Here is a 24,488-nt window from a genome sequence, read left to right as displayed (position 1 = left end):
GTGTGGTTTTGCATTTGGAAGCTGTTGCTGTGACCAGACAACATGCGGTCTAAGGAACTCTCAATTGAGGTGAAGCAGAACATCCTGAGGCTGAAAAAAAAGAAAAAATCCATCAGAGAGATAGCAGACATGCTTGGAGTAGCAAAATCAACAGTCGGGTACATTCTGAGAAAAAAGCAATTGACTGGTGAGCTTGGGAACTCAAAAAGGCCTGGGCGTCCACGGATGACAACAGTGGTGGATGATCGCCGCATACTTTCTTTGGTGAAGAAGAACCCGTTCACAACATCAGCTGAAGTCCAGAACACTCTCAGTGAAGTAGGTGTATCTGTCTCTAAGTCAACAGTAAAGAGAAGACTCCATGAAAGTAAATACAAAGGGTTCACATCTAGATGCAAACCATTCATCAATTCCAAAAATAGACAGGCCAGAGTTAAATTTGCTGAAAAACACCTCATGAAGCCAGCTCAGTTCTGGAAAAGTATTCTATGGACAGATGAGACCAAGATCAACCTGTACCAGAATGATGGGAAGAAAAAAGTTTGGAGAAGAAAGGGAACGGCACATGATCCAAGGCACACCACATCCTCTGTAAAACATGGTGGAGGCAACGTGATGGCATGGGCATGCATGGCTTTCAATGGCACTGGGTCACTTGTGTTTATTGATGACATAACAGCAGACAAGAGTAGCCGGATGAATTCTGAAGTGTACCGGGATATACTTTCAGCCCAGATTCAGCCAAATGCCGCAAAGTTGATCGGACGGCGCTTCATAGTACAGATGGACAATGACCCCAAGCATACAGCCAAAGCTACCCAGGAGTTCATGAGTGCAAAAAAGTGAAACATTCTGCAATGGCCAAGTCAATCACCAGATCTTAACCCAATTGAGCATGCATTTCACTTGCTCAAATCCACACTTAAGATGGAAAGACCCACAAACAAGCAAGACCTGAAGACTGCGGCTGTAAAGGCCTGGCAAAGCATTAAGAAGGAGGAAACCCAGCGTTTGGTGATGTCCATGGGTTCCAGACTTAAGGCAGTGATTGCCTCCAAAGGATTTGCAACAAAATATTGAAACTAAAAATTTTTTTTTGGTTTTGGTTTATGTGTCCAATTACTTTTGACCTCCTAAAATGTGGAGTGTTTGTAAAGAAATGTGTACAATTCCTACAATTTCTATCAGATATTTTTGTTCAAACCTTCAAATTAAACGTTACAATCTGCACTTGAATTCTGTTGTAGAGGTTTCATTTCAAATCCAATGTGGTGGCATGCAAAGCCCAACTCGCGAAAATTGTGTCACTGTCCAAATATTTCTGGACCTAACTGTATATCCCGGTACACTTCAGAATTCATCCGGCTACTCTTGTCTGCTGTTATGTCATCAATAAACACAAGTGACCCAGTGCCATTGAAAGCCATGCATGCCCATGCCATCACGTTGCCTCCACCATGTTTTACAGAGGATGTGGTGTGCCTTGGATCATGTGCCGTTCCCTTTCTTCTCCAAACTTTTTTCTTCCCATCATTCTGGTACAGGTTGATCTTTGTCTCATCTGTCCATAGAATACTTTTCCAGAACTGAGCTGGCTTCATGAGGTGTTTTTCAGCAAATTTAACTCTGGCCTGTCTATTTTTGGAATTGATGAATGGTTTGCATCTAGATGTGAACCCTTTGTATTTACTTTCATGGAGTCTTCTCTTTACTGTTGACTTAGAGACAGATACACCTACTTCACTGAGAGTGTTCTGGACTTCAGTTGATGTTGTGAACAGGTTCTTCTTCACCAAAGAAAGTATGCGGCGATCATCCACCACTGTTGTCATCCGTGGACGCCCAGGCCTTTTTGAGTTCCCAAGCTCACCAGTCAATTCCTTTTTTCTCAGAATGTACCCGACTGTTGATTTTGCTGCTCCAAGCATGTCTGCTATCTCTCTGATGGATTTTTTCTTTTTTTTCAGCCTCAGGATGTTCTGCTTCACCTCAATTGAGAGTTCCTTAGACCGCATGTTGTCTGGTCACAGCAACAGCTTCCAAATGCAAAACCACACACCTGTAATCAACCCCAGACCTTTTAACTACTTCATTGATTACAGGTTAACGAGGGAGACGCCTTCAGAGTTAATTGCAGCCCTTAGAGTCCCTTGTCCAATTACTTTTGGTCCCTTGAAAAAGAGGAGGCTATGCATTACAGAGCTATGATTCCTAAACCCTTTCTCCGATTTTGATGTGAAAACTCTCATATTGCAGCTGGGAGTGTGCACTTTCAGCCCATATTATATATATAATTGTATTTCTGAACATGTTTTTGTGAACAGCTAAAATAACAAAACTTGTGTCACTGTCCAAATATTTCTGGCCATGACTGTATATATATACACACACCTAAAATACATATATATATGTACCGCCCCGCACTCGGCCGCAGCCGGGCCGCTCGGATCCGGGCTCGTTTGGTGGGTGGCTCGAGCGTCTCCGGACCCGGGGGTCACGACGCTCTACAAGGGGTTGCTGGCGATCTCGATGGCGGTGGTTAGGTAGGTGTACAGCCGGAGCCGTGTTTTGAGTTTGTGATGCCACCCACGGGACGTGGTGAAGGTGTAGACACCACCGCTGCGATTACGGGGCACCCGGGGGAGATGGTCGTGCAGCAAGATGTTAACCCCTCCGTGGGCAGGGATGGTGGCCCCGGGACCCTTTTGGGAAGTGTGTAGTGGCTGGGCGGTGCAGGGCGGCGCTCGGCTAGATGACACTGTTGTACTCACTATGACAGATACACCGAAGTCTCTGGTAAACCAAAAGGATGGTGGTCGGTGCCGGCAGCCGGCTGCGTCTGGTCCCCCACCCGGTTGGTGGTCCCCGCCTTTCTCCTGCACCTCTTTTGTAGATTTTTGACTGCCTACGCTTCAGCGACGGGAGTCCACTCCCCGGCGTGTATGTTTTGGGAGAGCCCATTTTGGCCGCAGGCAGTGGCCCGTGGGATCTCTCTGCCTGTGCGGTAGCTTTCTATCCACCTCGGTGGGCTGTTGCCATCTTTCGGGTCTTGGGACAGGAAAGGACCTAAGGTCCAGACCTCAATTAGTAAATTCAACGTGGTCCAGTGGCTTCTGGACCTCGTTCTGGGTCTGAGTACCCCTCCTGGTGCTCCGGTTTCCAGTTGGTTCCCCGGATCGGTACCGGCGGGCCACTACCCTGTCCCGGTCCCTTACGGTTCCACCAGCTGTCTTCCCAGCTCCTGTAGGCGGCAACCATCATCTGCCTCCTGGCCACAGGGTATCCGTGCTACGACCCAGATCCCTGACAGACTTTTCACTTGTCTACTACGCTCCTCTCCTCCCTAACTTGATCTGCTGTGTTTTTCCCGCCTCAGGCTATCCGAACTCCTTGGTGGGCGTGGCCAACTGCCTGGCTCCGCCCCCTGGTGTGAGCGTCAAGACCTGAGAGGGGTGACTCAGGGTTTTTAGGTTGGCTGCTGTTACCTTTTTAGGGGGACGGGTGTAATGTAAGGGCCTACCTGTGACTACCTGGCTAGTCCAGGGCGTCACACTCCCCCTTGGTTTAATGCAGACCGTCCGCGGGCTGCCCGACTGGGTTTGCCTGCGGGCACTGCTGCTCACCCTCTTCTTTACACTGAGGGCAAACCAGCCCCTCTCCCCGGAAGGCCGGGTGTTTGTGACAAGCTCCGGAGGTTCTCTTTCTCCCGGATTGTACGGGCCAGCACCTCGGCTTTTTGTTTCTCCCGGGCTGCTATCTCCCTGCCCAGCTGGTTCGACTGCCTCTCCCAGTACGGGGTTTGCTCCCTCTGCGCGGGGGTTGGGCCCAGGCAGTGCTCCCCTGTGCTGGCCAAAACCGGCACCTTCGATACTGGGGAACCTCGCTGTGTCACGGCCTGCTGTGCTGCCTTGCAGCAATAACCCTGCGCTGCCTCCGCCGCGCCTGGTTTTCGGGAGCGGCTAGCTTTACTTGCTGGGCGGGCTTCTGGGCTACCGCCATCTTCATATTTGCCGGGCGGACTGCCGGGGCCTGGATCTCCTTGGGCGCGGTCACTTCCGGGACTGGCGGGTTTACTCCGGGAACGGGCATCTTCCAAGTCTACGGGTCTGAGTACCCCTCCTGGTGCTCCGGTTTCCAGTTGGTTCCCCGGTTCGATACCGGCGGGCCACTACCCTGTCCCGGTCCCTTACGGTTCCACCAGCCGTCTTTCCGGCTCCTGCAGGCTGCAATCACCGTCTTCCTCCTGGCCACAGGGTATCCGGGCTACAACCCAGATCCCTGACAGACGTTTTCACTTGTCTACTACTCTCCTCTCCTCCCTAAATTCATCTGCTGTGTTTTTCCCACCTCAGGCTATCCGAACTCCTCGGTGGGCGTGGTCAACCGCTTGGCTTTGCCCCCTGGTGTTAACGTCAAGACCTGAGAGGGGTGACTCAGGGTTTTTAGGTTGACTGCTGTTACCTTTTTAGGGGGACGGGTGTAATGTAAGGGCCTACCTGTGACTACCTGGCTAGTCCAGGGCATCACATATACTTGTTGTGTTTGCATGTATCTGTACAGTTACATCTGTTAAGATGTAAATTGGTGTATAGCTTCAGAGATCCTCACCAAAATACTGTACATTTATGTGATTTACATTTCATCGTATGCTGTGTTAGAACACTAGTGCATGGTATTTTGAGGTAAATTTATTCCTGTTTGCCGTAATACACACCTTGGAGAAACTCTGAAGCTGACACACTGATCCCTGAGTATAGCTCATTATATAAACATGATAGTGACAGTAGTCTTGGGGAAGCAGTTGAATTTCGTGCATTACCTTAGACAGCTTCCCCCAACCCTCTCAGTTAACAGTGTCTTGATATTTCTGCCTGTACCTCCGTTTTGTGACTCACTGGATCTCATTTGGACCTCTGGTCTTTTAGTCTTAAGAACGTAGACTTAAGTCGATCAAGTTCAACCTTTGACCAGAGGGTGGTCATAGGTTGAACTTGATCGACTTAAGTCTACGTTCAACCTTAAACACTATGAAACTATGAAACATTGTACTGTTAATGATTGTTGTACGTATACCCTCTTTCACTTGTAAAGCGCCATGGAATAAATGGCGCTATAATAATAAATAATAATAATAATAATAATAATAACATTTAGAGAGACCCCGAGATGCCAAAATAACGCAAAAATCCCTCAAGTGATCCCATCTTGGAATCTATATGCCTCATATAATTCATGTATAGTTGTGGTGAGCAGTTTTAACCCACAGGTGCTTTACAGAATGTTATAGCATTACGAAGTAAAAATTTAAAAAAAATGATTTAGCCCAAATTTTTTATTTTCATAAGGGTAAGAGGAGAAAATGAGGACACCCAACAATATGTTTTTCAATTTCCTCTGAATTCATCATTAACCTATATATGTGGTTCAAAACTGAACACACTGAAATGGTCTGAAGGGATGACATGCCATTGTTGAAGGCAGATTTTATTGAAATGGTTTGTTGGCACAATGTCACATTTAAAGAATCCCTGAATAACCAGTGCTGCAGAAACCCTCCAACAATGACTCCATTTTGGAAACTACACCCCATAATTTATCTAAGGTTGTGATGAGCATCTTGAACTTACAGATGCTGTTGTTTTTTACACAAATTTTTAATGTTTATAGGGGCAGCAGGGAAAAATAAACACCAGGTTATTTTTTTTTCTGAGTGTGTCAATAGGTCAGGGTTAGTAAGGGAAGGTCTGTGATTTGATTTTTGAACAACAGATTTTCTAGGAATAGTTTGTGGGTGCAATAGAAAAGCCCTTGAAGAGCCAGAACAAAAGACACCCCATTTAAGTAACCACATTTTGGAAATTACATCTATCTGGAAATCATCTATAAAGGCAGTGACTGTTTTGATCCCAAAGGTGATTTCTAAAAATAAGCACACAGTTGGTGTCCAAAATTGAAAATATTCCAGCTTAGTGTCCAATACACTATGCCCAACTTGTGCTTCTACAGACACTTAACCCATAAATTGTTGTTTGTTTTCCCCGCCATTGTAAAGATACTGTCACGAGTGTGTCCCATGTGACAGACAGTCATGTGGTTTCTGGCCATAGAAGGTCACAGTGTTTGGCTGCGCAGAATACTCCCTGACTTTCCATTGTTCCTTCTGTCAGTATTCATTGGTATAGGCATCTTTCCAGCTGGAGTCATCTTTCTCCCTTTTGGACCCATCAGGAGCTCGACTTCCACCCAAGATGATTATTATCAGTATTCCTTTGATGGTTAAATACCCCTTCCTTCCTTTGTACTGAGCTGGTGATATTTTCAGTTCCTTCAATCTGAAGTTGCAAGCAGGTGGTTTGTACTCCTCTATGGTATTGTTGCTGAAAGCTCTGCTGAACTTCTACCCGAGTCATCTAATGATACGTAGTTCATGCTTTTACCCCTGTGTGTCCCACTTATGTCTTCTATAGTGTTTAGTGTGGTTGATGAAGAGCTCATCCCACCCATTTCCTATTTAGGTCCCAGCACTAGGGACACCTAGGGTCAAGTATCTGGCTCAGCGCATAGGTGCCGAAGCTATCTAGGGTGGAGAGGGACCCCAGGGACCAGCAGTAGGTTCAGTCAGGGGTCACCATCTTCCCTCTCACTAGACACTGGGTTTCCATTCCCTTTCGCCGTGCACTTGGTACTTCCTCATACCTAGCATGACAGATAAACATTTGGATGTTAAAGGGAAGCTGTCAGGAGGTTTTTGCTATGTAATCTGAGGACAGCCTGCTGTAGGGGTTAAAAAACAAAACTCAATGATGTGTCTCTTATCAAAGTACATTGTGTTGTTTACTTGTAATGTTTGTTTTAGCACCAGAATCTTACCATTTCTCAGACTACATGAGCTAAAAAAGGCATGTGAGCCCTAGTCTGGCAATGCCCCCCTCCTGTGATAAGCAGCTCACTGCTGTCATTAGACATTTTACATGGAGAGCCTGGTGTGTGTGTGTGTGTGTGTGTGTGTGTGTGTATAGTTATATAGTTTTTAAGGTTGAAGGGAGACTCTAAGTCCATCTAGTTCAACCCGTAGCCTAACATGTTGATCCAGAGGAAGGCATAAAAACCCCAATGTGTCAAACAGCTCCAATGGGGAAAAAAATTCCTTCCTGACTCCACATACGGCAATCAGACTAGTTCCCTGGATCAACACCCTGTCATAAAATCTAATATACATACTGGTAATATTATATTTTTCAAGAAAGGCATCCAGGCTCTGCTTAAATGTTAGTAGTGAATCACTCATTACAACATCCTGCGGCAGAGAGTTCCATAGTCTCACTGCTCGTACAGTAAAGAATCCTCGTCTGTGATTATGATTAAACCTTTTTTCTTCAAGACGTAGCGGATGCTCCCGTGTTCCTGTCGCAGGCCTAGGTATAAAGAGATCTTTGGAAAGGTCTCTGTGCTGTCCCGTCATATGTTTATACATTGTGATTAGATCCCCTCTAAACCTTTGTTTTTCCAAACTAAATAACCCCAAGTTTAATAACCTGCCTTGGTGTTGCAGCCCACCCATTCCTCTAATAATCTTGGTCGCTCTTCTATCTACCTGTAAGATTATGCTATTTATAACCTTCTATACTTTTGCTATCAAGAAAAGCATCCATTCCTCTCTTAAATTCATTCAGTGAGTTGGCCATCACCACTTCATCAGGAAGAGAGTTCCAGAGCCTCACTGCTCTTACTGTGAAGAACCCTCTTCTATGCTGATGTAGGAATTTTCTTTCCTCCAATCGAAGAGAATGCCCCCTTGTTCTTGTCATAGTCCTTGGTACAAACAGATCATGGGAGAGATCTCTATATGGCCCTCTGATATATTTGTACATATTTATTAGGTCTCCCCTAAGTCTTCTCTTTTCTAGAGTAAATAGACCTAATTTTGATAACCTTTCCGTGTATTGTAATGCACCCATTCCATTTATTATTTTAGTAGCCCGCCTCTGAACCCTTTCAAGTTCAGTAATGTCTTTCTTGAGCACCGGCGCCCAAAATTGCACACAATACTCCAAGTGTGGTCTGACGAGTGATTTGTACAGAGGGAGAATGATGTTTTCATCTCGTGCCCCCAGACCTCTTCTAATGCATCCCATCACCCTATTTGCTTTGGTGGCTGCTGCCTGACACTGGGCACTCCAATTTAGCTTCTTATTGACTAAGATGCCTAAGTCTTTTTCCATGTCTGATTTCCCCAGCAGTTTCCCATTTAGTAGGTAATCGTAGTGTTACGGTTGCTGCGAGCACTGGAGACTATGTCCAGATTTCTTGCCACTGCACATGTGCGAGCACTGGAGACTAAGTCCAGAGTTCTTGCTACTGCACATGTGCGAGCGCTGGAGACTAAGTCCAGATTTCTTGCTACTGCACATGTGCGAGCGCCGGAGACTAAGTCCTATCTTGGAGCCATTGCACATGTGCGGGTGACATCATCGCTGACACGAGGTCACATGTCTCTGACACCTTCTATGCCGATTGATCGCTGGTCATGTGCTTGTGATGCCTTGCTCGGTGATAGGCCAGCATGACGTCACTCCTGTCGTTCTGGCAGCGGATTGGCTCTGGTGTCCTCCATCTTGGATGAGGCACAGAGTCTATATAAGACCCTGACACACGCCGCATGGCGCTCAGTCCTCTTGGTTCATGCATAAGAGTAGACGCTCTGTGCGCGTTCCTCTAGGCATTCCTCTGTCTATGCTAGGTGAGCGCTACCGGCAGGGTAGCGTTCTTATACCTTACAGCTTCGGCTGCTGTCCGTATCCTTACCTCTTAGGGGAGCGGACATAGGCAGGTGCCTGAGGCACATGGTCTGGCTGGGCCATGTGGTTCGACTCGTAGGTGGACGTTGCCGCTAGGGTAACGTTCCTTATACTGCGTCTGGCAGTTGTTCGTATCCTCGCACACTAGGGGAGCGAACAGAGGTAGGAGCTTTGTGCGGCTTACGCTGCTGTTCGTCTCTTTTGCACCACTAGAAGAGCGGACCTAGGCAGGTGCCATATCTAGTGGTTCGTGTCCTCGCACACTAGTGGAGCGAACGCAGGTAGGAGCTTTGTGCGGCTTACGCTGCTGTTCGTCTCTTTTGCACCACTAGAAGAGCGGACCTAGGTAGGTGCCATTTCGCACACATTGCCTTTGTCTCTGTGATTATTAACAGAGATCATTCCACACACCCTCCAAGTAAGGGAGGAATTGCTTTACTTACTTATTATATCCTTCTGTGAGTTAACAGAGGTATTGCACTCAGCCATAGTCTGCAGCAGAGTCTTTGCACGGTGGACCCTGACTGTCTGATACTCCTTTAAGTTATTATCAGACAGCCCCCCGTAACACGTAGCATCTGTTTCTCCTTCCCATGTGCATAACCTTACACTTATCTGTGTTAAACCTCATTTGCCATTTTTCAGCCCAATTCGCCAATTTACTCAAATCCATCTGTAGTTGCAAACTGTCCTCCTTTGTGTTAACTACCTTACATAGTTTTGTATCATCTGCAAATACTGATATTTTACTCTGTAAACCATCCACCAGATCATTAATAAATATATTAAATAGTAGGGGGCCCAATACAGACCCCTGTGGCACCCCACTAGTAACCCTGGCCCAATCTGAGTATGCGCCTTTAATAACCACGCTTTGTTTTCTACCATTAAGCCAGCTACCTACCCATCTACACACATTTTCCCCGAGCCCAAGCTTTCTCATTTTACTTAGCAGTCTTTTATGTGGGACAGTGTCAAATGCTTTACCGAAGTCGAGATAAATGACATCCAATGATTCTCCTCGGTCCATGTGAGAGCTTACATCCTTATAGAAGCTGATCAGGTTAGTTTGACAGGAGCGATCCTTCATAAATCCATGTTGATATGGAGTTAAACAATTATTAACATTGAGACATTCCATAATAGTATCCCTTAAAAACCCTTCAAACATTTTACCCACAACAGATGTTAAGCTTACCGGCCTATAGTTTCCAGGTTCCCTTTTATACCCTTTTTTGAATATTGGTACCACATTTGCTAGCCGCCAATCCAGTGGTACAGAGCCAGTTTCTATAGAGTCTTTAAATATAAGGAATAGAGGCCTGTCTATCACATTACTTAACTCCCTTAATACCCGAGGGTGAATGCCATCAGGGCCTGGTGATTTGTCAATTTTAATGTTACTAAGTCGGTTCTGCACTTCTTCCTGGGTTAGGCAGGTCATACTTAATGAAGCGTTTACATGATCACTCTGCATTTCCCGTGGCATATGCTTTTCCTGTGTGAGCACAGTTGAGAAAAAAGTATTTAGAACATTTGCTTTTCCCACATCGCTTTCTATGATTTTACCCTCATTGTTCTTTAACCTCATAACGACGGCCGTACGACTTAAAGCGGCGGCAAAACAGGGTACTTATTCTGTTCCGCCGCTTTAAAGCGGCGGCCCGAAAAAACCCTGTAGCGCCCCCAAGCGACCGAAAATCTCGGGGGTTTCAGCTACCGGGGGTAGCTGAGACCCCCCAGATTATGAATCGGGGTGTTTTTTCTGGACCCCGTTAATGCGACAACATTAAAAAAAAAAGAAATGGCAGGTAAAATTGATTTATTTCTCATCTGACGTGATCAAACATGTCAGATAAGAAATAAATATGAGCCCTTAGTGCCCCCAAAGCCCCCGGTACCGGAGAAATCTATCCAACACCCCCCCCCCCTCCGGAAAATCCAAGATGGCGCCACCGCGCGCTGAAAACTCCCGCCGCCGCCGGCTTTGCATTCATTTCCCTCCAATCTGAAATGATCAAACATTTCAGATCGGAGGGAAATGTCCTCCCCCTGACCCCTCCTCCGGTACACCGGAGATCTCTGGTCCCCGGAGCCCCCTCCGGTCTCCAGAGCCGCCTCCCCCCTCCGGAGCGTGGAAAATGGCGGCCGCATTCATCCTGCTCTTTCTGCCACATGTGACACGTCACATGCGGCAGAAAGTTGTCCCCAGGTCCCGCCGTCACCCCCCGTCACCCCCCCAGCCCCCGGTGTTACGTTACCTGGCTGCTGGTGCTCCGGCCCCGCGATCACGCCACCTCCTTCTTGAAAGCTGGCGGCGCATGCGCAGACAGCGGATGTCAGCTGGATCCCTGGAAGCAGGGACGCTGACGTCGCTACTGCACAGGCTGCTCCACTGTGGACCGGGGGAGGGTGAGTGCGGTAATCTGCAGCCACACTCCTCACATGGAGAGACTGCAGTTCTAGAAAATGGGGGGTACGTTCTGTGAGCGTACCCCTCATATTCTAGAATGAGGTTACTGCAGGTCACTCTGCCCTAGGTTGGACCGGGGCAGTGTGAGTGCAGTATTCTCAGATTACTGCACCCACACTGCTCATGGAGAGCTTGCTCTTCCAGAAAATGGGGGATACGTTCCCTGAACGTGCCCCCCATATTCTAGAAGATCCAGAGTCGGCGTGGGACCTCCAAAATGGATTACAGCGACCGAAATTTATTTATTTTCAATAAATTGGTAAAAGAGGAATGTTTCGGGGAGTTTTTTTTTAAAAATAAATTTTTTTTTGTCTTTATTTTTTTCTATTACTTGACTGGGTTAGTAATGTCGGGTATCTGTTTAGATGCCGTGACATCACTAACCCCAGGGCTTGATGCCAGGTGACATTACAGCTGGTATCAACCCCGTATATTACCCCGTTTGCCACCGCACCAGGGCGCGGGATGAGCTGGAGCGAAGCGCCAGGATTGGCGCCTCTAATGGATGCGCCACTTCTGGGGCGGCTGCGGCCTGCTATTTTTAGGCTGGGAAGAGTCCAATAACCAGGGCTCTTCCCACCCTGAGAATACCAGACCCCAGCTGTCCGCTTCACCTTGGCTGGTGATCTAATTTGGGGGGACCCCACGTTTTTTTTTTTTTAAAAAAAAAATGCCTGGGGAGCCCTCCAAATTGATCACCAGCCAAGGTGAAGCTGTCAGCTGTGGTTTGCAGGCTACAACTGTCTGCTTTACCCTAGCTGGCTATCAAAAATAGGGGGGACCCCACGTCGTTTATTTTAATTATTAATTTTTTGGGGGGCTAAATACAAGGCTAGGCACCCTTTAGTGCCACATGAAAGGCACTAAAGGGCGCCAGCTTAGAATATGCAAGGGGTGGGACGGTATATATGTTTGACATCTATCCATTCATCCATTGTAGCATTTTAGGCTGTGTGCCCACAATCGGGGTTTGCAGCGTTTTGGGCGCAGAGTGTGTCCATAGTGTTTTCCCTGCGTCCATAGCGCTGCGTTGTGCAGTAGAAGCACAGTGGAAGGATTTTTAGAAATCCCGTGCCCACTGTGCTTCTTTTCTCCGCAGCATAAACCGACCTGTGGCGCAGCTTCCCGAGCCTCAGCATGTCAATTTATGCTGCGGAGATGAGTGTTCTCTGCAGGTATGTCGTATTTTTCCTCTTACATTACCAGCTCCAGTTCTTCCATCTTATTGGTCAGGCTTCTTGCATTGGTCAGCATGCAGGAAAGAAGTTTTGCTCCCCTTTTCTTAGCTTCCTTCTTAGTACCCTGTCTTGGGTCCTCTTTACGGCATCTAGTATCCTTGATTAGTTTGTCCTTCTGCTGCATGTTCTAGTCTGCTGTTTTTTCTCCCATCCCCTCTTCTTCTAGTTTAAAGCCCTCCTGAAGAGTGTGGCAAGCCTTCTGGCGAACGTGTGTTTCCCAGGTTTTGTGAGGTGTATCCCGTCTTTTGCGAGAAGTCCATCGTAGAGGTAATTCACTCCATGGTCCAAGAATCCAAATCCTTGCTGCCTGCTCCATCGTCGTAGCCAGTTGTTCAAATCTAGTATCCTATTCCATCTTCTGACACCATGGCCATCAACTGGGAGGATTGATGAGAAAACAACCTGTACGTTCCGTTCCTTTATTTTCTTCTCCAGCATTTCAAAGTCTTCGCAAATAGTTGGTAGATCATTTCTTGCCGTGTCGTTTGTTCCCACATGTATCAATAGAAACGGGTATTCGTCCTTGGATCCGAGGATAGTTGGTATCCTGTTGGCCACATCCTTGATTTTTGCTCCCGGGAGGCAGCATACTTCTCGTGCGGTTATGTCCGGCCTGCAGATAGTTGCCTCCGTGCCTCTTAGTAGTGAGTTGCCCATAACTACCATAACTGTGTGTGTGTGTGTGTGTGTGTGTGTGGTAAGCCACATCCAAAAACTAATTGTGTCACAGGTACTGCACCCAGTAAACTAAATGATACATCGTTAGATTCAGGGTCTCTTTTCCTATATTATGCTGCTTTTACATGAGGCAGCGGAAACCTGTTGATGGATTCCCTTTAACTGTGGCTTAGAAACATTGTGGGGCTCAGAAAGTATGGGGGTATTTGATAATGAGAGAATAAATTGTTTTACATGGGACACCTTTAGCTGCATCAGCTGAATCATCACAACATGAAGGATTACAAGAAAGCAATAAACACAAGCAAAAACCTCTTAGATGTCATACAGTACAGTACAGAGAGGAGCTATTACACATGGAGCCCCTTCTTCAGACACAGGGTAAAGCTAAAATTGAGTAGGACTATATTGTAAATATGACAAGCTATACAATATGGTACATTATATGATATGGTGCACATTAGTTATACGACAAGGTGCATAATTCCACACTGCAATAAAACAATTTGCATAGAGATTAATATAATACAAAATGTGTTCAGCGGAAATTCATAAATTCTAAAATAAATCTGTAGACTGGGGGGCATGTGTGCCACCCCCGTGGAAGCAGCCGAGCTGCTCGGATCCAGGTTCGCTGTGGCTCGAGGGTCTCCGAACCTGGGGTCGTGCGGCAACTCAAATGAAAGGGGGGGGGGGTATTTACAAGGGAATGGATATATAGTTCGTGACGCCTCCCGTGCCGTTGGGTGTACCCGGGGTGATGAAGTGGGGCAGCAAGGTGTCGTAGCCCCCCACGAATAGGGAGGGATGCCCCGGGACTTGGTGTGGGGTGCCGTGGGATGCAGGGGTCACACTCGTACTCAGTCAATAAGCAGACGCTGACAACCGGGTAAACCAACTCTCTGGGTGCCGCTGCCGCTGAGGGGAGCTCGTTCGGGTCCCGTCCCCTATAGTGTTGCCTGGTGATCCGTGACCTGCCTCCTGGCACTAAGTTTAACTTCAACGTGGTGGTCCAGTAGTATGGAACTTGCTGGGCCCCACTCCCCACTGTGGCTAAGTGTGGGAGCTTGCTCTCAGAGCTCACGCTTGGGATTCTCTGGACCGTTTTGGGTTGGAAAGTCCTATCCCCCTCGTTGCGCTAATGCCCCGATTCTAGAGCAGATGGGAACAGGTCATAAAGACTCCGTTCTTCTCAGGTGAATTGTCGGGTTGCCTAAACCTAAAGCTACTTCCCGATGTAGGGTCCGTGTACCCCGTTGTGCCTTCGGTCCCGGACCGGTGGTAGTGCTGGGCTGCCGGCTGTCCTCCTCGACAGGTCCAGGCACCTTCCCACAATCCCCTGTGACCTGGGGTCTGACTCCTCTAGGCCCAGACCACTGTCTGCAACCTACATAGCTTCTCTAGGAGCCACCGCTCCCGACCTCCTCTCACTCTCCTGACTCTACACACACTCACTGACTACACTCCTCACCTCCCCACCCTGACCCCCCAGGTGGGCGACTCTATTCCACTCCAACCGTCCACTGGTGTGTCTGGTGGGTGTGGTGCAGGGTGTATCTAGGGTTTTATTTGCTGTTGGAAGCAACACTATTGAGATAGGGACCCAGAACCATGAGGGACTTGGAATACTGCATGTAAGGGGAGTTTGTGCAGTACCCTGTGACGACCTGATAGTCCAGGGGCGTCACACATGCGTTGAGTATCATGCTGGAGTGTGTTGGAAAAATGAAAAAATGGCTGCCAGCAGTTGACAATAACTTATGCTAATGGAATTGGTAAAAACGGATAACGGTTCAAGATATTTGTTAATTGTATATTGAAAAGTGACTGATTATAAATTTCCTCTAATGCAGTAATGTTTTATACACCTGGGAGCATGAGGCACTGGAAAATGTGTTTGATTGACAGTTATCATCTTTACAGATTTTGAAAGATGAGCAAATCTAATGACAATTTGTTCAGGACAGATTGGCTCAATTCAGCCAGCAGATTTGATTAGTGTCGATTTTAAAGGGAACCTGTCACCAGGCTATTGCCACCTAATCTGAGAGCTATATAATGTAGAGATTGACACTCTACAGATAACAGGATCACTCTTAGGCTAGGTTCACACACTGCGTTTTTTTGACGCTGCGTTTTTGTGCGTTTTTTTGCGGCAAAAAACGCACAAAAACGCGCCCGCATCAAAAAAACGCGGCAAAAAACGCACGCGTTTTGCCGCGATTTGGTGCGTTTTTTTGCTGCGTTTTGCTGCATTTTTGCTCACTGCGTCTTTATGCGCTTTTTCTTAGTGAACAATGCTATTAAAGATTGTTGAAAAAAAAAAAGGTCTGATGTCATTTCCTTCTTCAATATGTTCTTCATTCTCTACTAGTGTATGCAATAGAGTAGACAGCTGCAGAGCTACAAGGCTCAGCATGCTCCATACAGGACTGTATGCTGGAGGGAGAGGCAGGGGGAGCAGAACTACAAGGCTCAGCATACTCCATCCAATAGTGTATGCAGGAGAGCAGACAGCAGCTGCAGAACTACAAGGCTCAGCATCCTCCATCCAGGACTGAATGCAGGAGTTTTTTGCCCCCCGAAAAAATAACGTGGGCTTCGCCATATTTTTGTATGCTAGCCAGGTACAGCAGGCAGGTACAGGCTTCCCCCAACCCCAGCTGCCTATTTGTACCCGGCTGGGAACCAAAAATATAGAGAAGCCCTTTTGTTTTTAATTATTTCATGAATTTCATGAAATAATTTAAAAAAAAAAAATGACGTGGGCTTCGCCCAATTTTTGAGTCCAGCCGGGTACAACTAGGCAGCTGGGGATTGGAATCCACAGTGCAGGGTGCCCATGGTTTCTGGGCACCCCCGCTGTGAATTGCAGTCCTGAAGCCACCCCAGAAAATGGCGCTTTCATAGAAGCGCCATCTTCTGGCGCTGTATCCAACTCTTCCAGCTGCCCTGATGCCGGGTGGCTCGCTGGGTTGGTGTCACGCCAATATTAGACATGGCCACCATGAATTTCTTGTAAAGAGAAAAAAAAACCACAACACACAGAAAAATATTTTTATTAGAAATAAAACACAACACAATTAGTGACTCCATCTTTATTGAAAAAAAGAACCCCCCTCCGCAGTAATCCTGGGTCAGGGTCCCGCGCCGTCCAATCCGGATCAAATATCATCTGATCGGTTTGCTGGAAGGCAAAGCGATCAAATGATGTGTCAGGTTCTAGGGGCTGAAGCACATCACACATCAGCTGATTGTATAAAAGCCGTTTATACAATCAGCAGATGCATCGGTGCAAAAAAAAAAAATACTCACTTATATGCTGATTACCGGCAGCTCCTGGAGCGATGGGGTGGGAGTCTGATCCCGTCCGATCGCTGCAGCAGCTGCCGGTAATCAGGGATGAAGTTTCCTGACGCATCCGCTGATAGGTTAAACCGGCCGGGTCACCACGATACTTACGATCAGCTGATGCGTCAGGTGACTGCATCAGGTGATTCATCTCCAGGTCCTGCATCTATCGGAGGTGTCCCGGCCGTCTGCACACACCCGGAGCGGCGATACCGTGAGAGGAGATGGGAGCGGGCATGGCACCGGGACCCTGCAGATAGGTGAGTATGACTTTTTTTTTTTTTCTACTGTTCACTTTTGTTTTCGCAGCCGCTTCCACCTCCTGCCCGTACATGACGCCGCACGGCAGCATACATGCACAGGACCGGAGGTGGAAGCGGCGGTGACGGTACCGGGAGGATTCACGCTTCTGTGTTTACTGACAGAAGGAATCCTCTTCCTGTACATGTCACTTTACTACCCACCTCCTGCGTTTATAGCTGCGTTTTTGGTCTTAGAAACGCACCAAAACGCAGCTATTTGCGTTTCTCATTGCGTCTTTCAACATCCTATTGCACTCAATGGATGAAAAGCGCAGTGAAAAACGCGGGAATAATTGACATGCTGCGTTTTTGTGGCACCACAAAAACGCAGCTGAAAAAAAAACGCTGTGTGCAGACAGCAAAAATGAAAACTCATAGACTTTGCTGGGGAAGCAAAGTCATGCAGTTTTCTGAGCAAAAACGCACCCGAAAACTGTGCAAAAACGCCGCGAAAAACGCACTGTAGTTTTGATAAATCCCTGCTTTATCAGCAGGAGAATATCACCGGACTAGTAAACCTGCTGCCAGTCCTTCCTCCATATTTGTGAGCTCTGTACAATCCTGCTTACGCCACTGATTGGCAGATTTCTGCCTATGCACAGTGTTCACAGAAAGTTACCTATCAGTGGTAAAGGAGGAGTTATACAGTGCTCAGCTTTCAGAGAACTGTTAGATCTGCAGCAGAGAAACCGGTTATATTTTTTTAAATATTTAGAAAACCATGTATCATCTTCTCTACACTTCATAAATACTTGCTACTTTGTGATGGTGTATCACTTAAAATACCAATAAAATACATTTAAAGGAGTATTCCCATCTTCATATTCCTATCCCAATATGTAATAGGTGTAATAATAATATTAGCAAATGTAGTAACTAGAGATCAGCAAATAATTTCAAGTGAAAGTGAATTCTATTCCAATTTTGCAAAAATCCACATTTGCCAAAATGCTCTTTTTTCATATTTGCTAACATGTACTGTTCATTTTTCTAAACCACAAAGGACAATGAAAAAGTTAAAAACAAAAATAGTTATGCTCACCTTACCGCTCACCTCTTTGGCCCCTCCGCTGTTCACATTCTTATGTACGGTCAGGAATTCCATGACTCATAACCTTACATAAGTAAATGAAAAGCGGATGGGCCAGAGGGGAGCGGTAAGGAGAGCATAATCTTTTTTGTTTCTTTTTGGTCACAGGGTTATGACATTTGTGACCATTTGTACACATGTGCAGAACCTTCCCGGGCCTCATCAAAGCCAGAAACCCCAGCGTCATGTGAGAAGCCTAGAGATTTCACTGCGAGAGGCAGGGATCAGAAGATGTGGCAAGACTGGATAGGTGATGATGAAGAGCGACAGGGCCGAAGAGGTGATCAGTAAGGTGAGCATAAGGATTTTCTTTATTTTTTACGTCTTATGTTTATTATACTCAGGAGTCTGGAAAGACCCTATAGAATAAAAAGGGTCAATAAATTGTCGAGTCCAATTTCCTGGAAAAACCCACACAAACAGGCAAATTTGAAGTTTGACTGATCCACTCATCTCTACTGATGACAGATTCTCTTTAAAGGGCTCCAATTGCTGTGAAAAGTCACCGATTATGCTCAGAAGTCTCTGCGGACCTCATAGCATAATAAACAAATGTGAGTAAAGAGGCTAAATAAAAATACATTATACTCACCAGTCCTAAGTCCTCACATATCGTTATCGGTACTAACTATACATTATTTTATTTCATGTGTGCTGAAACGTGTTACATTTTCAGAAACTTTATAGAGTGCTCCACAGCTTCCCATCTTAAGTACGTAGAAATCAGAAATGTATTTTAATCCACAACTACACTGGCATTAAAGCACAACTATTCCCCAATATAAATACCTTGTAGGGTTTCTGCCCATAGCTGAATGCTTCCCACATGGTAACACCATAGCTCCATACATCACTTCGGCTGGAAAACTTTCTAAAATTTATGCATTCCGGGGCATACCATTTCAAAGGCCACTTTCCACCTTGTCGAGCCTGCAAAAATATACAATAAAAGTGATCAACATAGCATGTAACTTCAGCTTATTAATACGTATCTGAAAACACCTCTAGAGCAGACCTGGGCAAAGTGGCGCCCGAGGGCCACATGCATTATTATATTCACTGGTATCTGCATCCCGAAGATGCAGAAACCAGTGAAAGTGAGATGACTGTGTGGTGCGGGATGCTACTGTGTAAAGCCCTGTAGCTGTCCTTGTCTGCAGGCTGCAGTGCAACAGCCAATGGGCTTTACGCAGTAGCATCCTACACCACGCGGCCACCCCTGTCAATCATTTCACTTTCAATGGTATATGCATCTTCAGGATACAGATACCAGTGTATACAACAAAAGAAACCGGGAGCCGTCGGCTGCCTTTTCCATCTTTGAACCTCTGCATCTGAGAGTGCAGCAGATGTGATGACATCACTACATCTTGTCAGCTGTGCCTCAGTACACAGCAGAGACCGGAACAGCCGAGGAACAGGGTGAGGTGAGTAGCTCCTTCATTTTTTTCTAATTCACATTGTGGGAAATTGTGGGGACATAATGCTGCGCCCTAAGAGGCATCTGTGGAGACAAAACACTGAGCCCTAAGGATCATATTTGTGGACATATACTGTAAGGGGGCGTTTTGGGACAATATACTATCTGGGGTGCTCTGGTGGAAGGTAATATTGTACAAGGGGGCTGTGTGGGGACATTATTCTGCATGTGGAGCTGTATTGAAATATAATACTATGTTAGGGGGCTGTGTGGGGAAATTGTAATATGGGGGGTTTATGGGATATACTGTGTAGGGTTGCTGGGTTTGGACATCATACTAAATGGAGGACTCTGTGGGAACATCATACCGTCATGCGATGTTCAAATCTGCACGCACTTTGTGGCACTACAGAGTCTGACAAGTAACTTGATGCTTCAAAGTTGTTCAGCCAGAGCTGGGCGTTGGCTGATACAGGTTCACTGGTCTTCAGTCCTGCAGTAGTTAATTCGTGCAGACTGGTGAGCAGAAACTAGGAGCTCAGGTTGCTAATTGCCACGTGCAGCTGTCTCCTTCCTATTTAAGGTACCAGTTTTTTTCAATCTGCTCCAATAATACCTCCAGCTTTTGCAGCCGTGCTGGGCCCCAGTCGATCCTGAGCAATTCAAGGTCACCACTGGTGTTCCTGTATCACCCCGGGCTCGGACGCGACCGAGCCACTCAGATCCGGGCTCACTGGTGGGTGGCTCGAGCGTCTCCGGACCTGGGGCCCCGTGGTCCACTTCGATCTGAAAGGGGGCTGGCGGTTTTAGGGGACGTAGGTGTACGGCCGGAGCCGTGTTTCAGTTTGTGACGCCACCCACGGGTTGTGGTGAAGGTGGACACCACCGCTGCGGTTACTGGGCACCCGGGGGAAGATGTTACGCAACAAGATGTTAACCCCTCAGCGGGAAGGGGTGGTGGCCCTGGGACCCGTTGGGGTTTGTTGGGTGGTGCAGGGAGGTGCGCGGCCAGAGGGCACTGTTGTACTCACGATTAGTAACACACACGAGTCTCTGGTAAACCAAGTTGATGGTGGTCGTTGCCCGCAGCCGGCTGCGTCTGGTCCCCCACCCGGTTGGTGGTCTCTGCCTTTCTCTTGCACCGTGTTGTGTGTATCTGGGCTGCCTGCGCTTCAGCGTCGGAAGTCCGCTCCCCGGCTTTGTGAATGTCGGGAGAGCCCTTTTGCCCGCAGATGCGGGCCTTGGGATCTCTCTGCCTGTGTGGTAGCTTTCTATCCCCCTCGTTGGGCTGTTGTCTTCAGTCGGGACTTTGGGTGGGAAAGGACCTATAGTCCAAACCACAATCAGTTAATTAACTCAGTCCAGTGGCTTCTGGACCTCGTTTCAGGGTCTGAGTACCCCCCTTTGTGCTCCGGTTTCCAAGTCTGTTCCCCGGGTCGATACTGGTGGGCTACTACCCTGTCCCGGTCCTCCACGGTTCCACGGAGCCATATTCCCGGCTCCTGCAGGCTGAGGCCACCGTATGCCTCCTAGCCAAAGGTGCCCGGGCTCCAACCCTGCCACCTGTCAGTTGGTTGCAGACCTGACATACAGGCCTTCTTCCACTTTGCTTCACCTCCTGAACTCAACTCAGCTGAACTGAACTGTCTTTCTCCCGCTTCAGGCCCTCTGGACTCCTCGGTGGGCATGGCCAACCGCCTGGCTCCGCCCCCTGGTGTGTCCATCAAGCTCTGAGAAGGGTGACTAGGGTTTACTGGTTGGCTGATGACACCTTTGTAGGGGACAGGTGTTGTGCGGGGCTCTAACTGTGACTACCTGGCTAGTCCAGGGCGTCACATTCCCACTGTGAGTCCTTTCTGGTTGGGGTCCCTCCAATCCCGGTGTGTAGAATGTTGAACGGTCTACGAGTTTTTCCTGCACTCACCGCAGACCCTGGAATCCCATGTAGCTGTTTAGAACCCGAGCTGAGCTACCTGCTCCAAGCCCCGGGTCCAATGGTGCTCCCAGAAGTGTGAGGTAAAAGATGATTGGACCCAAGTCCCAACTGTGTCCCTCACCCCAAGCTGTGCCCGGGGTTGACTGGCCAAACGTGAAGATGCTCCTTCCCTTTTCCCCAAGTGGTGCCTGCCCCCCAGGTGGTTGTATAGTGACCAGAAAAGTCCCAAGTGGTGCCCCCTTGCCTAACCTAGTCCAGTCCCCAGTGGGAAAGCACCTATCTGTGTTTGGTGTGTGAATGTGAGAAACACCACCGATTAACCTCTTCCTTACCCGGGATGAGTACCACACCTTAAGAGAGATGCAGTACCCTGTGGCGACAAAAGCCTCATGGGTGCCACACCATGCATGTGTACAGCAAGGACTGAGTGTGTGTTTAAATCAGTTCTGATTGTGTGTATATAGCAGAGCTCAGTGTGTGTATGTACAGTAAAGCACAGCTGTGTATAGATCTGTGGTGGACATCATAGAGTGTGATGAGGGGTTCTATGGAGGCATCATACCATGTGGTGGGCACTGTGGGGGCACCTTACCATATATAGAGCAATGTGGGGATGGGGACGATGAAATAGATGCCATACTATGTGGGAAAACTAATGTGAGCCCCAAAGTGGAATATTTCTGTTTAGGAGCATATGAAGGACTGGGAAAAGTTCAGATACTGGTTTGGCATAAAATAAAAATTGCCATGGCATGCTGTGCTTGGCCATCTTAACACATAGGCCAGATGTGCAATTACCCGGGGGTCCCACGAGCATAGGTGCCCCTGCTTATCTTTGTATGTTAAAGTGTAAGCAAACTTTACGACAACTTTACAAATAAAGAACGGCCACGTTTAACTAAGCATTTTTCATGCTGGTGACCTAGTAAAGCATTACCTCCTTCACCCTTAAAAGTAGCAAACTATAGCCAGAAACAGAAGAGATTTTTATCTTAGCTACTAGAGGTCAGATAAGATAGCATCTTTAACCATCCCATGCCACAAGCTGTATAGCATGCTTTTAACCCCTTCACCCCGGGCGATTTTCCGTTTTTCATTTTCATTTTTTTCCTCCACTTTTTCCAAGAGCCATAACTCTTTATTTTTCTGTCAATATAGCCATATGAATGCTTTATTTTTGAATGACACCATTCATTTGCCACATATTGTACAAGAAAATGGGGGGGGGGAAATCCAACTACAGTAACATTGAAAATAAATTGCAATTCCACAATGGTTTTTTGGGTTTTTATTTACCATGTTCACTATATGGTAAAACTGACCTTGCATTATGACTCCCCAGGTCAGTACCAGTTCGTAGCTACCAAACATGTATAGTTTTACTTTTATCTAAATGGTGAAATTTTTTTTTTGAAATTTGTAAAAAAAAAAGAATTGTGCTTTTGTCACGATTATCGAAAACCCATAGTGTTCTAATTTTTGGGATTTGAGGCTCAGTGACAGCTTATTTTTTGCGTCTAGGGTTGATATTTTTACTTACACAATTTTTGGATAAATGCAATGTTTGGATCACCTGTTATTGCACTTTAATGCAATGTTGTGGAGACCAACAAAATGTAATTCTGGAGTTTTGATTTTTTTTTTCTTTATAGTTATGCTCTTTACCAGTCAGGTTAATTGATTTTATATTCTCATAGATCGGGCATTTCTGAACATGATGATATAAAATATGTGTTGTTTAGTTCTTTTGTTTTATTTTCAGTAGGGCAAAAGGAGAGGTGATATGAACTTTTAGGGTTTTTTTTGGGGTGGGGGTTTAATATTGTTTAAAACTTTTTTTACATTTTTTATTGATTTTATCAGTGTTCTTAGGGGACTTTATGACTGTACTGTCTAATCGCCTCTGCTGTTTAGAGCGATGCTTCAGTATCGCTCTGATCAGCAGAAATGCTGATCTCCTGTGAATACTGGCGCTTGGCCGGCATTCATAGTAAGTACGTCATGACAGGGATCGGGATCATCAGCTGACCTCCGCTGTCATCACAACTCATTGGTGCCCCGTGATTGTGTCACGGGTCATCGATAGTGGCAGGGATTGGCGCATTCCCCGCCGGCGAGAGTTAGCTCGTGCTGTTAGAGTTTGACAGTTTTACCATATAGTGAATATGGTAAATTTTAAAAAAAATTGCACTTTTTTTTGCAATTTCACCATGCTTGTAATTTTTTTCACATTTTACAGTACACTATATGTTAAAATGAATAGTTTCATTCAAAAATACAACTCATTCCACATAAAACAAGCCCTCATATGGCTATATTGACAGAATAAAAAAAAGATTATGGCTTTTAGAAGAAGGGGAGGAAAAAATTAAAGAGCAAAAACTTAAAAATCGGGTGGTGAAGAAATTAATTTTGTTTGGTCAGCAGCAATTTAACTATGGACACATCCCAAGAAATGGTTGCTCATTATTACCATTGGCTTGACTAATTACTTATATACCAAATAATGTTTTGAATATTATTACCGTATAATAACTGTCATCAGCTCCGAGGGCCTTAGAAAGTCCAAAATCACTGATTTTTGCATAATGCTGGTTCACCAGGAGGACGTTTCGAGCAGCCAAATCACGATGTACAAAGTTGTGTTCTTCAAGGTACCTCATTCCTAAGGACACTTGGTGCATAAGTTCTACAACATTATTGACTGGAATTTCATCCCTACAAGAGACATACAACAAGATATTAACAATACATCAAGAAGAGGCAACAACAATAAGCCAATCTAAGTAAAAGATTACATGCAAAGATAGTAGTGTAAAATGAACACTATTTTGTGGGAAAAGTCCTCTGAAAAAGTTGAGATAATGCATAGCCCTTCCAATGTCTGATGCTTGATAGTTATTTTGTTCCATTAAAATTAAATTATAAGTAAATTTTGCTGCCTTAGCCCTTGGTTACTAACTCAGTTACCATCTTATGTCATATCATAAGTATATTAAGAAATATGTATATTGCTTTACAATAATTACTGGTAACCCAATAATCTCCGAGGAACATTAGATGTTAACCTACAACTATCCTGGACTACCATGAAAAATGTATATATAACTCCTTCATCACCTTTAAGTACTAGAAATATTAGGTATGAACTGATAAATCACTTTAGACCTCCACGAATATTACAGGAAAAAAAATGTATTCA

General features: G+C 46.2%; 1 protein-coding gene across 1 annotated transcript in view; it reads right to left on the bottom strand.

The window, feature by feature from the left end:
* Positions 1–24,488, bottom strand: part of ZAP70 (zeta chain of T cell receptor associated protein kinase 70) — a 216,483-nt gene that overhangs the window by 49,423 nt on the left and 142,572 nt on the right. The window contains exons 10-11 of the mRNA XM_075337827.1: positions 23,812–24,004; positions 18,720–18,860 (exon numbers count right to left, since the gene is read on the bottom strand). Coding sequence (XP_075193942.1) covers positions 18,720–18,860; positions 23,812–24,004 — 334 coding nt within the window. The remainder of the gene's footprint in view (positions 1–18,719; positions 18,861–23,811; positions 24,005–24,488) is intronic.

The sequence above is a fragment of the Anomaloglossus baeobatrachus genome, chromosome 1, assembly GCF_048569485.1.
Source record: "Anomaloglossus baeobatrachus isolate aAnoBae1 chromosome 1, aAnoBae1.hap1, whole genome shotgun sequence".
Taxonomy (NCBI): Eukaryota; Metazoa; Chordata; class Amphibia; order Anura; family Aromobatidae; genus Anomaloglossus; species Anomaloglossus baeobatrachus.
This window is presented reverse-complemented; position numbering and strand designations above follow the sequence as displayed.